The following is a 17645-nucleotide window of genomic DNA, read 5'->3' on the forward strand; positions in this document are numbered from 1 at the left end:
CATCTAGACTGGCAAGATTTTGCGCAAAAGCAGTTGCTTTTGCACAAAAACTTGGCAGCTGTCTACACTGGCCGCTTGAATTTGCGCAAGAGCACTAACTTTGTAATGTACAAAATCAGTGCTTCTTGCACAAATACTTTCACGCTCCCGCTTGGGAAAAAGCCCTCTTGCGCAAGAATACTTGTGCAAGAGGGCCAGTGTAGACAGGGAAGAACTGTTTTGCACAAAAAAGCCCTGATGGCTAAAATGGCAATCGGGGCTTTCTTGCGCAAAATCGCATCTAGACTGGCCACAGATGCTTTAGTGCAAAAGCACTTTTTGTGCAAAAGCATCCGTGCCAATCTAGACGCGCTTTTGCAGAAATACTTTTAACGGAAAAACTTTCCGCAAAATCATGCCAGTCTAGACACAGCGTAGGTGTAGCCCTAGTGTGGTTCACTGTCCCCCACAGTGGCACATAGACCACAGCAACAGGGGCTGAAAGTCAGCTGGCTTTTAGCTCAAAGGGTAGAGGCTCCTATACTGAGGTTCCAGGTTCAAATCCACCTGCCGGTGGTTACACTTTGGCTTCGTATACACTGCAAGGTTTTTGAGGAAGAAGCCTTTTGCGGAAGAGTTCTTCCGCAAAAATGTCTTGTGCAAAAGCGCGTCCAGACCTCAAAGCACATCGCAAAAGCAATGTGCTTTTGCACAAGAGAGCATCAACACTGCATGGATGCTCTTGCGCAAGAAAGCTCTGATGGCCATTCACCTGTGCTTTTTCCCATAGGGGTTTCTTGCACAAGAAACTCCCTGCGGAGCATGCACACCTGCCTTTCTGCGCAAGAGCTGTAACGCAAAAAGGAGTTATTCCTCGTGGGGAGAGGAGTAACTCTACCAGCAAAAACCTCTGTTCTGTCAATCTTCTTGCGCAAAAACGCGCTTGAGGTATGGCTACTCCACCGGTTTTTGCGCAAAAACAGCTGATTTTGCACAAAAACCTTGTAGTGTAGACGTAGCCTTAGAGCACAGCTGGCAGTTCACTCTAAGTGCTGCACACCCCTTGGTGGGGGAGGAGACTTTGTGCACTCCCCTGTCCCCACGCCTGTTTGGCTTGGGGGCGGGGGAGTGGCAGGGCATCTGTGGGCCACATCAACCTGCTTGGCAGGCCGAATCCAGCCCAGGGAGGCTCTCTTGCCTAACCCTGCTCTAATGCTACATAATTAGATGGACAACTTTGACAACCGTCCTTAGTTTGCAGCAGTAGTTTCCATATTTCTGTTCTTTAGAATGAACATTTAAAAATGCTAATCTGCAACAATGAGCCAAATTCATACCTGATGCAAACCCACTGGAATGAATGGAATTACATGAGGGATGAACTTAGTCTTGCCCTGAATTCTTTAAGACCCGGCACATAATGCCATTACCCTCACTAAATATAGACTGTCAAATACAGCATTGGAAATAGCACATATTTGGCAGTCTCAGTCTTTTGCAGGTCATCTGTGGTAATTATGCAGTGTTAAAAAGTATTTTAACACTACTTTTTGCAGCACTCTGTCACTAACAAACCATTTTGTTGGATATAATATAATACGAGTATTACTTATTTCAATTGTGATTTTTCAAACTTTCAAAAGAACGGGGATAAAAATTCACAAAATTTAATAAAGCAGGTTGTGTCAGTTTGCATGGCACCATTTCCATTTACAGTCCTCTAGCTTATGGACTCCAATGTCTATCCAGAATTAGAAAGAAGGTTTTCACAGAAAAAGATTAAAGGTTCATGGTTGGTAATGACAATCTTCTTATGACGTTATAGGTGACATGACAACATGAAATAGTGTAGCAGCTTGTGAAAGTGCTTATATAATAGCATAAGGAAAGGAGATTTCCCTTTGTTAAACACATAATATTGCAAGTGGGAAAAAAAACCAAGCACAGGGTTTTAGGATTCTTACATATCCTTTTTCGATATTTTTTTAAATTTTGCATAGAAAAGTAAAATGTATAAGAATGACCAAAATACACAATAAAACATAGCCCATCTTCCTATATATTAAATGATGTTATTCAAGATCCTTTTATTCCATAATTACAGAACTTAGTAGACATTATCAATAATATGGCATACAGAGGATCCCAGGGTGGTACTGATGTCAGTGAATGCTCTTTCTTCTTAAATGTCCACCTGAATATAACAAAGGATATACAGATTGTTATATATGTATAGGTTATGTCCCAGGATAACCTATTAGGTAGCCCATTTGGGAAAAGGCCCACTAGAAGTAAATATACATAATAAATATTGCTTTATTTTAAAGGGTGACTTACAAAATAAAGAAAATGGTTATGTATTTTTTCTGCTTCTATCTACTGCATGAAGCAAGTCTCAATGGTATTTTTTTATTTCTTTTTTTCCCCCTTTTTCTTTTTCTGCTATTTTTTAAACATTAGAAATTCAGAATTTCTCATGTCTAAAAAAAATAGAAAAAAAAAGTAAAAAAAGTATCATAAATCCAGTAGAAAAATTAGTAGTTTTATTAAATCAGAAATAATTTTATGATCAAACATAATTAATTGAGAGGGAAGTGATTTTTATCCAGTCTGTTTAAAAATCTTGTTCTTGTTATTACCTATTTAATACAAATACCCAAAAAATACTTGGGAGAAAAGACATCCTCGTCAGAGACTCAAAAGCTCAAAATCCACACTTCTGAGACCTCTAACAAGTCATCTCACAAACCCACTAAGAACAAGACTTGACAGTCCTGATATTTCTAAGATAAAAATCAAGCAATAATAAAAACCAGACATACAAAAATGGAATCCTTTTAAGACCTCTTTACATCATAATTAGGAGTGGGGAAGGTACAAATTCATTTTTTAATTTTGCATATCACCTGAATTTACAGCTGCTGACCAGTGCTGGACTGAAAGACCTGGAGATGGAAGTTTCTATGTATTCCCAAAACAAGATAGCATGGAAGTTTCTTAGTACTTTATTTTACATTTTGTCATTCCTTCATTATTTGGGAGGAGGGAATGAACAAATGGCCAACTACAAATAGGTGGCATTGGAATACAGGTTAGCTGATAAAAAAGTTTTGAGGAAAGTGGGGGTGCTTAAAGGTCATTAACACATACACATGCATATGACATAACATACACATTATGCATTAACAAAAACCGAATTTGTTTTTCACTATTGCTGAGTGGGGTTAGTAAAAAATGCCTGAGTCCTTTGTATAGTTGGGCTTCTATTAATGTTACAATTGAGGAAGCTTCACATAGGGTGGATTGCCAGATATGAATGTTTCTAGTACAAATACAGTTTTAATTAGAAGGAAAAGGAAGGCTAATGTTTTGGATTACATATTTCAAAGTGTATATTGCGTGACATTAGTACATTCGGTTTCTTTAATGCTCACTTTCTTTATAGGTTCCTCTTGGATTGTTCTCACTGCAGACAGCGAAGGTTTTGTTCCGCTAACGTTCAAAGCAAAGCAAGAGATAATCATAAGGGATGGAAGTGACAGTTCAGAAGTCTGTGGAAGTCACTCCTGCAAAAAAAGCATTACTATGCAACCACCAAGCAGTGTGACATAATTTCTGGCTGAAGAATGTGTATGCCCTTCTATTATGAGACAATAAAAAGACGTTCTGCAGTATCAGAAACTGCATGACTAGAAAACTGTCTCTTATACATTCAATGCACTGAATCTGTAATACATGTGACACAGATTCACTGCAGTTAGATCCTGTCTGGGCATCAGTGGTCCTGTCTGCAGGATCAAATCTAGATTCACGTCTGTTTCATCTGACACTAATAAGGTTTGTGGCAAGATTTGAGCAGTGTGTGGGGAAAGACTCTCTCTCTAGCTGGCACTTTAATTATGTTCAGGAAGTTCTTGGAGAATCAAATTAAAACCATGGGATGACAATAATGGACACATATCAAGAGTGAGTGGAGCAACTCAGCAGTAACAGGTACACATTTTGCACTAAAAGCTGATGTTATTGAAGGATGTTTTCTCAAGTTCAATTCTGTTTATTAACATGCACAGAAAGCAACCTTCCCCCCCACACACTTAGCTAGAGATTGCTGCTCCAATGGATCCTAGGGAAACTTGCAGCATTTTGGAAAATATGTATTTTTATATGAGGAAGCATGGCTGTTTAAAAGAGCTATATCAGGGTCTCATTTGGCATGAGGATTTCTATAGCAGAACCTAGGAAAACGACTATTTAGCATGCAACAAAGAAAACAACTGAGATAAAGCAAGGATAAACAACTTTTGGAGACACTAGGGAATACAGGCATATCCTGGGAGCAGATGGACATTTTCGTGGGAGTGCAAATTATGATGATTTTAAGGATGAGAGAAGGAACAACAAAGAAATTGAATCAACTCTCAGTTTTACCAGAAAGTAGAGGGGATGAAGTGTTAGTCTGTCCTGTGTGTGGACTAGCTGCTTGTCCTACTAGGTATGCACAGACAGAAAGGATGGAGGGAGAGGCTTGCCTGTTTCACACACTGAGTTCAAGGAATTAAGGATGAATTTTATGTAATCCTTTTCCTAGAAGTTTTAGTCCTTAGGTTTGTGGTAAGCATTTATTTTTGTGAATGTTTGTCTTTGTGACTATCTCTGGGAAGTATTTTCCTCTGTACCCTGGGAATCATAATGTTGTTTATGTGGCAAACATATGGTAAAAATCAATATTTTTAAAAACTGCACGTATCATACAACTCATTTCAATTGCACTCTTCCCACAAATGAATCTCCTCATGGGACTTATTCTAACGTTCCCCTGTTCTGAGCAATAAAAGATGTTTCCATTCCCCCAAAGTGTGGGATTTCTCTTCTAAAATTACATAGGCTCACAGCGCAAGATGGGCAATAATCAGTCTTCTACTAGTGATAGACTTAAGGTTCAAAATCACATTTTTAAAATGTGGCCTCTCCAAGTCCAATACTGTTGGACTCTTGACACTAAGACAGCCTCTGTCTCTTAATACTGTTTAAAAGGGCCAAAGCAGCATGTAGGGCTCTAAAAAATCTCTAATCCACCTGGGGGCCAATTCCTTGAGATGCTTTCTAAAAATTCTTTGCAAGCCCTGGTGTAGGAGACATGTTGGCTGTGTCTACACTGGCATGAATTTCCGGAACTGCTTAAAACGGAATACAGTTTTTCCGGAAATGCGTCTGTGGCCAATGTAGACGAGCTTTTCCGGAAAAGACTACTGGGCTGTCTACACTGGCCCTTTTCCGGAACAGTGTTCCGGAATAAGGACTTATGCCCGAGCGGGAGCAGAATAGTTTTTCCGGAATAGCGGCTGATTTTGTACAGTAGAGCATCGTTGCTTTTCCGGAAATTCAAGGGCCAGTGTAGACAGCTCGCAGCTTATTCCGGAAAAGCGGCTGATTTTCCGGAATAAGTGGCCCAGTGTAGACACAGCCATTGGGTATGGGGCTGGAAGCAGGAAATGTGCACCAAGGGCAGGGCTGTAGCTTACAACACTGTTAGGGTTGCCAGGTGTCCAGTTTTGAACCGGACAATCCAGTATTTGAGCTTTCTGTTCAGGGAACAAATTGAGAAAATATAACTGAGAAAATATAAATGTCCAGTATTTTCTAAATAACATGTAATGTAGATTGTGATGTCATGTCAAGTGTGTCCAGTATTTTTGTTAAAACCATCTGGCAGCCCTAAACACTGTGGAGATTCCAGGCAGCAGTGCAATCCACAAGGCAGGCCAGGGAGGCTGTTATAACTTAATACAGGTCCCTAATTTATGTCAGGGGCCACTCCATCTCCCACAACAGCCCTGGGTCAAGAAGGCACAAAGATGGTTTAAAGCTACCTTAGCACCACTCGTTCCCCTGGGTTGCGAGTTCTGCACTGCATTCCTTAGAACAGGGCTGCTCAACTTTGGAAGCCCCAGGGGCCACAATGATACAGCACATGCCAAGGGCCTCCACTTAAGTGTGGTTACATATACATGCAAAAATATATGCAAATAGCTTCTTTCACACTGACAGGCATGAATACAAAGATTAAGAGAATACTACAGAACACACAGGCCCCATTTAAGTCAGTTCTGCTGATATTAATAAAATGCAATATTTACGCCGATTTCTATCCACATGACAGCACTTTTCATGAGCAATGACAGTCCAGGAATCCAACTACTAAACGCATATCAGCAGAATACCATTATATTGACTACTTTTTTGTTTTGGCTCCTACCTGTTGAGTGCCACGTAAACCCAAACCGCACCGTGGGCCGCAAACAAATGGGCCACATGTTGAGTAGCCCTATCTTAGAATATCAGGATCATTGTAGAAAAGGGTGATCTTACTCTGTACATGCACTGGAGAGATACTGTGCTGCTATCAATGCAGGGGAAAGTACTGGCTCTGTTATGCTGAATAGAATGAATAAGGCAGTGGATAAAACATTACAAGAAGAAAAAGCTAGGTTCCATCCATTAGATCATGTTGAGAACAGCAATTCACTCTTCAATAAATCATCAGCAAAGTTATTTTTTGGCAAAAAACCTATCTTAATAAACTTTAAGAAACCATGGCATAATGTCTACAGGGAGACCCTGTTGATTATTGCTAGCAGTTAGGGGATAACTGCTGATTAACATAAGGGCTACGTCTAGACTGGCATGATTTTCCGCAAATGCTTTTAACAGAAAAGATTTCCATTAAAAGCATTTGCGGAAAAGAGCGTCTAGATTGGCACGGATGCTCTTCCACAAAAGCACTTTTTGCAGAAAACCGTCCGTGCCAATCTAGACATGTTTTTGCACAAAAAAACCCTGATCGCCATTTTCGCGATTGGGGCTTTTTTGCGCAAAACAAATCTGAGCTGTCTACACTGGCCCTTTTGCGCAAAAGCTTTGCGCAAAAGGACTTTTGCCCGAATGGGAGCAGCATAGTATTTCCGCAAGAAGCACTGATTTCAGACAGTAGGAAGTCAGTGTTCTTGCATAAATTCAAGCGGCCGGTGTAGACAGGTGGCAAGTTTTTCCGCAAAAGCACTTGCTTTTGCAGAAAAACTTGCCAGTCTAGACACAGCCAAAGAGTTGATATGATGGAAGATGGGCTGGGTGAGTAGTTCAATATTATGACTGTAGTTAGACAAGAGTATGTGTTATCACCAATCCTTCTGGCATTAGCAATAGACTGGGTGAAGAAATGAGCAACAAAAGGTATAAAATGGGAGAGTGGAGATGAGTGACATGATCTCAGCTTTGCTGCAAACATTGCTTTACTAAGGGCATGTCTATGCAGCTTCTGCAACAAGGCTGTGTTGGAAAAGTCAGTGTGTATGAACACTGTCTGCCAGCACTTTTGTCAACAAAATACTTCTACCTACAATGAGGAGGAAAAGAAATCAAATGGGTACAAGAGTAATGCAGCTGGGGAGTGTGATGACATCTGAAGGTGAGTAGGAATGCTGTTCATGAGATTAGGAAAAGCAAACACCACTTTTGACAGAATGAAAAACACCTGGTCAAACAGAGGTCTCCACACCAAACCAAGGTGAGATTATACTGAACATCCTAAAGAACAGAGCAGAGACATGGCCACTGACTGTGGCCAACAAAAAAAGAATGGAGGCTGGTTGCAATGGGAGCCCTCACCACTGAAGAGTCCCCTGGCAGCCCAGGGCAGCACCATCATTGCATCCCTGCCTCAGTTTCCCCTAAATTAGGACTTTAATAAGTTCTATAAGGCTTGAACAACAGGATCTAGTTTATCCAACCCCAAAGGTAGAACATCACACAATTAGGCCTCCCTCTCAGTATTTCTATCTGCAGGGAAGATGGGCTGAGTAATCCTTAGTAAACCTAAAATGTAGCCTTAGCATAGTGCAGTGCTCTAGTGTAGGTAAACCTTAACAGATGTTACTCAAATATACGAGCTTCTTTTCCATTACCTCAGGCTCTCACAAAAGAGCACTGTACACACACCCTCCTGTAGGTTAGTCATTTTGTGCCTTTGATCTTTACTAACTTGAGGTCATTACACAATGTCCATGTTAAATCCAAATTCACTTTGCTCAGCTTTACTTTTCCCTCTTATCTTATTATCTATTAGAGAATTGTCCTGTTATTGACATTTGAATGCACTTACTGCAATACCTCTTTTAGCAAGCACCCAAAATTGCCCTTGAATTTTGTCTCCACTATTATTTGACAAATATTTGTCAACATCCAGGTGTGATCAAATGTTTGATGGCATGTGATGCCAATACTTTAGTACTGGCGCAGAAAGACTTCCTGTAGAGAAGATGACATTTGCAGAGTTATTCAGGCTTGCCACTGAAAACCATGAGTGCCTGACAACCTATGTACTTTGGCCAGGATCCATTCAAATTGTCAGCAGACACCATGCTATCTTAACAGTTGAGAGTGTATGCAGCCAAGAAAAGAATAGATCTCTGTATAATACTAGACACAAAACTGTTCCAGAAAAAAAGAAAAACAGGAATTTCACATTAGAGACACCAATCGTTTCCTTTCAATCAAATTAATACTTGCACATTTACAAAGAGAAAAAACATTAATGGTTTGGAAGAAGGCAGCATACTAAGAGAGATGTAACATTCTACGAATATATTTGTGATAATTTTGTTAACTTTCAGAAGAAAAGAAATGAAAATTTGAACATGATAAAAGGCTCTAGCCATGTAATTGAATATTAGTCTTCTGCCATGGTTACTTTTCACAATAGAAACATCATTTTGTTACAAACTGTTCATGTTTTATTTCATATATTTCTCAGTTTGGAGCAAGTGGCTTGTATGTTCTTGTACAGTTGCTCTGAAACACAAAAGAATCCCCTTAGTATTCTATGATCCTCCTGCTGAAATAAAAGTGTTTAAGTATTGGCTGATGCCTAATCATCATCACGTGTTCTTAAGTTACATACATGTATTGTTTTGCTATGAGGTACTGTTGACTACATCAGCATCTTTGAGATTGAAGGGTATGCTCACACCCGGTTAAGATAACTATGAAAAGAATCACAAACCCTCAGCTGAGAAAAAAAAGGGGTTGTGAAAATATGAATCTACCTGGAAGTTTTAGACTCACTGGCTGGAGGTGTTTTGTTGAGTATCTTTTGGACAAAGGTCAGCAGGATATACGCAAAACAAGAGAGACTCAGGGCCTGAGCAAGAAAGCCAAGCAAACAGCCTGTAAACATGGTCAGATTCTGGATAAGCCTACAGCAGGGCTGGGTAATAAGTGACCCACAAGCCAGACGTGGTTCACCAGAGTTAGCCCCAAGCAGACCACCAGATGCATTAATTACCTGAGCATCTGCAAGCACAACCACTCACAGCTCTCTCTGGCTTCAGTTTGCTGTTTCCAGCCAATGGGACTGCAGGAAGTAGGGTGGGCCAGACCACCACTTTCTGCATTTCCCGATGGCCAGGAACAGTGAACTGCAGCCAACAGGAGCTGTGAGCAGTCGTATCTACAGACACTCAGGCCATGTTTACACTATGAGATGAGGTCTAATTTATTAAGGTCAGCTTTTTACCACTTGATTTGAAGGTGCATGTCTCCACTGTGCATAAGAGTTTAACTTAATGTGTCTCCAATAGGATGGCTACCCTCGACTTCGATAGCAATGCACTGTGGGTAGCTAGCCCATGATTCCTGATACCCTTGCATTCCAGTGCCTGGTGGTACAAAAAACAGTGCAGTGGGTGATTATGGGTACATGTTGTCAGCCTCCGATGGTGCAATCCTCCCTCTCCCCCGCTTGAAAGAAAAAGCAAACAATCTTTTTGCATCCTTTTTTCCCTGGTCATTCATGCAGATGCCATAGGAGGGCAAGCATGGACCCCATTCAGCTGCAAAGTGCTATGGTAAGCATTGCAAACACCTTGCGCCGTATGCTGTGGTACATCCAGCCGTATGCTGTGGTACATCCGGAGCCTAGCCAGAAGCCTCCGGAGAAAGGAAGAATGAGAGGAGCGCATGAACAGACATGTATAAAACACTGGAGTGGAGCTACTTGGAAGATGCTGGAGGTTGTCACTTCTGTAGATAGAGAGGAATGTTGGTTCTGGTCCCGTGAGACAAGCACAGAAAGGTGGGACCACGTACTTATGCAGCTATGGGATGATAAGCAAGGGCTGCAAAACTTTTACATAAGGCCACTTTCATGGAATTTTGCAAATTGCTTTTCCCTGCTCTGAAGCTCAGCAATACCAATGATATCTGCTCTGACAGTTCAGAAGCAAGTGGCAATAGCCCTCTGGATGCTTGCAATGCCAGACAGCCACCAGTCAGTTGGGAATCAGTTTGGAGTGGGCAAATCTACAGTGGGGACCGCTCTAATCTAAATAGCCAAGGCAATTAGTACTACAAAGGATAATGACTCTGGGAAATGCACAGAACATAGTGGAGGGTTTTGCCAAGATGGGGTTCCCTACGTGTGGTGAGGCAACACAGCGAATTTTTAAACTCCTGCAGATAGTGAAGATCAAAGTAGACTATGAAGAGCTTTCAAAGGATCTCACAAAACTAGGTGATTGGACAACAAAATGGCAAATGAATTTTACTGTTGAGAAATGCAAAGTAATTCATATTGGAAAACATAATCCCAACTATACCTACAAAATGATGAGGACTAAATGAACTATTATCACTCAAGAGAGAGATCTTGGAATCATTCTGGATAGTTCTATGAAAACATCCACTCAATATGCAGCAGCAGTCAAAAAAGCAAACAGCATGTTAGGAAACATTTAAAAAGAATAGAGAATAAGACAGAGAATCTAACATTTTTGTCTTTCCTTCCCCTCTATTAACACTGCATTTTACCTTTCCTCTCCCTCAGGGTCTCTGGTCTATAACTTCTTTTTTTCTGGAACCTTTTGTCTTCCCTACAAGTCAGCATGGTTTTTCTCCCCCAAACTGCTGTATATTTTTATTTATATTGGTGATTCAAAACTGACTGAAATGAGAAGCTGTAAACCAAACAACATAGGTAATTTAAATAATGAAAACACAATTTTATGATCGTTATTGTGAGAACCAGAACTGTGTTAATTTACAGGTATTGAAGGATGGGTGGAAGATTAGAGTCAATGTCAATATTCCCATTGATTGAATTTGAGAGATTATTATTATTTATCAAAGACAAAAGATGTGCTAGGACTGAGCCTGAATATGGGAAATTATTTCCACTGTTCTTGAGTTGTAAATAATTCTCCCTTTCAGTATTTTAAATGAGCCATTTTTCCTTCTCTTTCATGTAAATCATGGGGGGGAAGCGGGAATTCAGCATCAGCTGAAAGTCAGAAGAAACTGAAGCATTATCTATGTTGTTGGCAAGCAGATTAAAAATGTTAAAGGGAAAGAGCCAAGGGGAGAGGACATATTTGCTTATTTGCAGTATAATTATTAAGAAATAATCATAGTGACTATGCAAATCGCTGCTGTTGAACTAACAATGGCTGCCAGCCAATCAGAATACAGGGATTCACATACTGCATGTGAGTATGAAATAACCATTTAGTAGTTATGAAAATAATACACACATAACCAGAATCTTGGGAACTGCATAACTGAAAAACAATGTTGTCATTAACTATATTGCATTTCAATACTCCGGTAGGCTAAGAAAATTCCATTTCAGTTTATTGATGTTATATCTGATGTAAATTTCAGTTGTAAATAGATTAAAATGTTTGTTATGACAGATTATAATGTTTATACCACTGTAAATATTTTGTTTGGTTTGTGGAATCATCGATTTATCTATGTATGGCATTTGTTATATATTTCTGCTTATATTTCACATTAAGAAAATAAAAATATTGTAAACTATATACTCATATAATTATAGATATAGGAAGAAAAAAAAGAAAAACCTAATACGAAGACATTTACTAGCACAGTTAGAATGAGGTCTCCCAGCCTGAAGAAACAAAATGTTTTAAAACCTTAATTTCTGAATATTATCATTAACATTCAAGGATGCATCAAACCTATGTTTGGGAGAATACAGGTACGTAAATTATCTAAGTATAATTCCCTGTAAGATTACAGAAATATGATTGTACTCCTAAATTAGTTTCTCAACAAATTGATATTGATCAATAAAGCCCCCTAGTGGTTAAATGTAAGAAAAAAAACAGTACAGTAAAAATATCTTAAATGTCTATTGCTAAAAAACTTTCTAGGATATCTACATTTACTGTTTAAACAAGTTGGAAAAAGTTTTCTTATTAATCAATGGCTTGAAATCACCCATTAGTCCTCAAACTACATCAGCATCTCTTTCACAAAACCATAAATACTACACATTCTAATTTTTTCAGGTTCTTATTACACTGTGGTAGAAAGTGACTAGCATTTCTCATCTGAGTGATATCTCCCTTCCTCTTGTTCTAAGGAGAAATGAAAGAAAAAACTGTATCTATTTAATTTCTTTTTCATCTCTGTGACAGTGCAGAATAGTTCTCTATTGTTCATATAAAATGTTTTGTACTCTTTACTTTTAATGGTGACCTGAAAACAGGAAAATAATATGGTGTTTGTGTCCTTTTCGATGGTTTATGATAACCTGAAAAGTTGGGGGGGGGGGGGGGAGGGAGTATCGTGTTTGTGAAGAGGCAAGGCATGAAGGATATTTTACATTTTTTTAACATTAGAAATTTATTTACTTATCTCAAGACTGGTTTATTGTAGCTTATAGTATCTAATAAGGATGTAAAATCCCATTTCATTGGTTAACTGGTTAAACAATGTATTTTTTGTTTTTCTTCATATAAATCATTGCTTTGGGGTGGGGCTGAGGATGGGGGGTGGTTCAGTATGCAGGCTGCCCTGAAGACAGAGGACTACCCCAACCCTCTCTCTCTCTCTGAAGCATCTTAGGGAGGAAAATTCCTTCCTGACCCCAAATATGGCAATCAGCTGAATCTTGAGCATGTGGGCAAGACTCACCAACCAGACACCCAGAAAAAGTTCTCTATAGTAATGCCTATCTTCCCACCATTGGCCTATTTACCACTGATAGTGAAAGGTCAATTATTTGCTAAGATCATGTTATCTCATCAAACCATCCCCTTCATAAACCCATCTAGCTTAATCTTGAAGCCAGATAGGTCTTTTGCCCCCACTACTTCCCTTGGAAGGCTGTTCCAGAACTTCATTCCTCTGATGATTAGAAACCTTCACCTAATTTCGAGTCTAAACTTCCTAATAGCCAGCTTATATCCATTTGTTATTGTGTCCACATTGGTATTGAGCTTAAATAATTCCTCTCCCTCCCTGGCATTTATCCCTCTAATATATTTAAAGAGAGCAATCATATCTCCCCTCAGCCTTCTTTTGGTTAAGGTAAACAAGCCAAGTTCCTCGAGTCTCCTTTCATAAGACAGGTTTTCCATTCCTCGGATCATCCTACTGGCCCTTCTTTGTAACTGTTCAAGTTTGAATTCATCCTTCTTAAACATAGGAGACCAGAACTGCACACAGTATTCCAAATGGGGTCTCATCAATGCCTTATATAATGGCACTAACACCTCATTATGTCTACTGTAAATACCTCGCTTATGGCATCCCAAAACTGTATTAGCCTTTTTCACGGCCATGTCACATTGGCGGCTCATAGTCATCCTGTGATCAACCAGGACTCCGAGGTCCTTCTCCTCTTCCATTACTTCCAACTGATGTGTCCCCAGCTTATAACTAAAATTCTTATTATTAATCCCTAAATGCATAACCTTACACTTCTCACTATTAAATTTCATCCTATTACTATTACTCCAAATTACAAAATCATTCAGATCTTCCTGTATGATATCCCAATCCTTTTCTGAATTGGCAATACCTCCCAGCTTTGTCTCATCCGCAAACTTTATTAGCACACTCCCACTTTTAGTGCCGAGGTCAGTAATAAAAAGATTAAATAACAATGGTCCCAGAAATGATCCCTGAGGAACTCCGCTAGTAACCTCTCTCCAGCCTGACAGTTCACCTTTCAGTATGACTCGCTGTAGTCTCCCCTTTAACCAGTTCCTTATCCACCTCTCAATTTTCATATTGATCCCCATCTTTTCCAATTTAACCAATAATTCCCTATGTGGTACTATATCAAATTCCTTACTGAAATCAAGGTAGATTAGATCCACTGCATTTCCTTTATCTAAAAAATCTGTTACTTTCTCAAAGAAGGAGATCAGGTTGGTTTGGCACGATCTACCTTTTGTAAAACCATGTTGCAATTTGTCCCAATTGTCATTAATCTCAATGTCCCTAACTACTTTCTTCTTCAAAATTTTTTCCAAGACCTTGCATAGTACAGATGTCAAACTAACAGGCCTGTAGTTACCCGAGTCACATTTTTTCCCTTTTTTAAAAATAGGAACTATATTAGCAATTCTACAGTCAAATGGTACAACCCATGAGTTTAGAGATTCATTAAAAAAATTTGCTAGTGGATTTGCAATTTCATGTGCCAGTTCCTTTAATATTCTTGGATGAAGATTAGCTGGGCCCCCTGATTTACTCCCATTAAGATGTTCGAGTTTGGCTTCTACCTCGGATTTGGTAATATCTACCTCCATATCCTTATTCCCACTTGTTATGTTGCCATTATCCCTAAGCTCTTCATTAACCTCATTAAAGACTGAAGCAAAGTATTTGTTTAGATATCGGGCCATGCCTAGATTATCCTTAACCTCCACTCCGTCCTCAGTGATTAGCGGTCCCACTTCCTCTTTTTTTGTTTTTTCCCTATTTATATGGCTATAAAACATTTTACTATTGGTTTTAATTCCCTTTTCAAGGTCCAACTCTACATGATTTTTAGCCTCTCTCACTTTGTCCCTACATGCTCTAACCTCAATAAGGTAGCTTTCTTTGCTGATCCCTCTCATCTTCCACTCCTTATATGCTTTCTGCTTTTTCTTAATCACCTCCCTGAGATGCTTGCTCATCCAACTTGGTCTAAAACACCTACCCATACATTTTTTCCTCTTTCTTGGAATACAGGCTTCCGATAGCTTCTGCAACTTTAACGTAAAATAATCCCAGGCCTCCTCCATTTATAGATCCATAAATTCTTTAGTCCAATCCACTTCCCTAACTAATTTCCTTAATTTATTAAAGTTAGCCCTTTTGAAATAAAAAACCCTAGTCTCAGATTAATTTTTGTTTATCCTTCCATTTAGTTTGAACTGAATTAGCTCATGACCTATTTCTTCTATGAGGTCCTCACTACTCACCAAAACCAAATCTCATATGGCTTCCCCCCTTGTTGGTTCAACAACTACTTGATGAAGGAATTCATCAGCTATCACATCTAGGAAAATCTGAGCCCTATTATTATTACCAGTATTTGTTCTCCAGTCTATATCTGGAAAGTTTAAGTCTCCCATGATTACACAATTTCCATTAGTATTTACTTCTTTTAAAACATTGAAGAGGTCTCTATCCATATCCAAATTAGATCCCGGTGGTCTATAGCAGACCCCAAGCACTATCCCAGGGGAGGATCTAATAGTTTTCTTCCCCAATGTGATTTTTGCCCAGACAGACTCTGTCTTCTCCATTCCTTCACTTTTTAATTCTTTGCAATCTACCTAATCATTGATATACAATGCTATTCCACCACCTTTTCCTTTATTTCTGTCTTTCCTAAACAGCACATACCCTTCAATACCTGTACTCCAGTCATGTCTAATATTCCTGCAATGAGGAGTAATGGTAGTTCAAATTAAGAGTGTTAATTTGAACTACCTAGCCCGTGCCGCGTGTAGCCGCGGGCAGGTAGTTCGAGCTACTGGGCATTTAAAAATGGCGGCTCCCGGGAACATGCAAATGAAGCTCAGGATATTTAAATCCCGGGCTTCATTTGCAAGTTCAAATGACCACATTAGCCACCCTAGTTTGAACTAGGGTGGCTAGTGTAGCCATACCCTACATTCTTTGCCATGTTGTTTCACTTTGTTCTCAATATACTGAGTTCGTATCACCTTTGCCTTCCTAACACATTCCTATTCTATTGCAAAATGAAGATCTTTCTTGTGTCTGCCAGAAAGGATCCCAAAGCATAGGTGTAACATGCTTGTGATAAATTACTTAGCAATCAAACCACCGTATTTTGGATTTGCTTCAGATTTCAAAAGGCTTTAAAGTGTATTCCCTAGACAGCACTGAAGCAGTACAGTCTAGAGATAACAAAGTTGCAAGATCTACAACTGCAGGAAGTGTGGGTAATGATGTCTTTGTAAAGACCTTAGATGGAACACAGAAGGCTCTAGGTAAGTATTATATAATTATTACTATTATCAGGACCAAAGATGCTGCATTCCCTATCTTCCCCACTTTGGGTCAAAAATGATCCAAAAAGGGGGAGAAATAAATCAGGTGTGTGTCCTTTTTTCCACTTAATCTTGTGCAAAATGGAATAACAGAGTCCTGATGTTGTATTCAATTCCCAGTACCACCCCACCAGGCTCTTTGTGCAGGAACATTAGCACTCTCCTCTTGATGCAGCTCATGAAGTTTGGCAAAGTCAGGCAACTCAGTAGGGTTGCCATCTTTCTACTCACACAAAACTGAACACCCTTGCTCCAATTCCTGTCCCTTCTATGAGGCTCCACCTCTGCCCCTTCTCCAAGGCCACACCCCCTGCTCACTCCATGCCTCTCCCAGCCCCATAAGTAGGTATTTTTGCACCCAGGGCAAAATATTAATTATGTGCCCCCCCTCCTTAGGTTAGCACATGTTGCATTCTTTATTTTTGCAGCTTATTAATTTTACTTATTGCATCTTTGTGCCCCATATCATGATGTGCCCATGGGGAACACTCCACTTGCCCTGCCCTTGTTGTGGCTTTGGCCTCTCCCTCTGTTGTTCGCTCTTTCCACCCCCACTTAATCACACATTTTCATCAGCCTGGCTCAGGGGGTTAGGGTGCAGCAGGAGGGGGGGGTGAAGGCTCACGCTCTGGGGTGGGGCCAGAAATAAGGAGCTCAGGGTGTACGAGGGGGCTTTTGGCTGAGGCAGTGAGTTGGAATGCAAGAGGGACGATGGCTCCACCTGGCAGTGTGGGTTCTGGGGCAGGACCAGGGATGAGGGGCTTGGGTGCACGAGGGGGGGGGGAGTCTGGGATGGGACTAAAGGGTTTGGAGGTCATGAGGGGGGATCAGGCCTGGGACAGCGGACTGGTGAGGGGGACAGGCTCAGGTGTAGGCTTCTGGCAACACTTCAAGCAGCTCCTGGAATCAGTATCTCCTCTACCCTCCGGGTCCCACATGGGGGCATAGCCAGGCGTCTCTGGCGCCGGCCCCTGCACCAGCACCGCTCCTGCAACTCCATTGGCTGCACTTTGCAGCCAATGGGATCTGCTGCGCTGGCAACTGGGGTGGAGCAGCCTGAGGAGCCCCCTGCTGCCCACACGGGTAGGAGCCACAGGCAGCTCCCGGGGTGGCAGGCGGGGAGCCTGCCTGAGCCCTGCTGCCACAGGGACTGGACTTGTACCAGCCCAGGCTCCCTGTCCCCAGGCAGGCCGGGACACCTGACACCCCCCAGGACTTGGGGAGGGTGAGCGGGGGCGGGGCTACCAGGCCTGGTCAGCACACATTGGGCCTGCTACCCCTGGCCACAAG

At 40.7% G+C, this 17645-nt stretch overlaps 2 protein-coding genes and 1 long non-coding RNA gene across 6 annotated transcripts in view; 2 read left to right on the forward strand and 1 right to left on the reverse strand.

Annotated features, from left to right (window-relative positions):
• WDCP (WD repeat and coiled coil containing) overlaps positions 1 to 4412 on the forward strand; it is a 29089-nt gene extending 24677 nt beyond the window's left edge. The window contains exon 3 of the mRNA XM_006118547.2: positions 3425 to 4412. Within this exon, the coding sequence (XP_006118609.2) occupies positions 3425 to 3591 (167 nt within the window). The 3' untranslated portion in view covers positions 3592 to 4412. The remainder of the gene's footprint in view (positions 1 to 3424) is intronic.
• LOC142827559 (uncharacterized) lies at positions 2051 to 11386 on the reverse strand. Its single transcript, XR_012902229.1, has 3 exons — positions 10843 to 11386; positions 3414 to 3471; positions 2051 to 2173 (listed from the first exon to the last, which is right to left on the reverse strand). It is a non-coding gene; the product is annotated as an uncharacterized LOC142827559 (long non-coding RNA).
• A 138-nt stretch (positions 11387 to 11524) lies between these two features.
• LOC102450856 (WD repeat and coiled-coil-containing protein-like) overlaps positions 11525 to 17645 on the forward strand; it is a 31449-nt gene continuing 25328 nt past the window's right edge. For 3 of the 4 annotated variants that reach the window (XR_012902483.1, XR_012902484.1, XM_025182345.2), the window contains exons 1-2: positions 11525 to 11634; positions 11870 to 12031. The gene's annotated coding sequence lies outside the window, so the exon portion shown is untranslated. Of the gene's footprint in view, positions 11635 to 11869; positions 12032 to 16150; positions 16296 to 17645 lie in introns of all 4 variants that reach the window. The other variant, XM_075923411.1, reaches the window with a different exon arrangement.

Source organism: Pelodiscus sinensis, chromosome 3, assembly GCF_049634645.1.
Source record: "Pelodiscus sinensis isolate JC-2024 chromosome 3, ASM4963464v1, whole genome shotgun sequence".
NCBI classification, from domain to species: Eukaryota; Metazoa; Chordata; order Testudines; family Trionychidae; genus Pelodiscus; species Pelodiscus sinensis.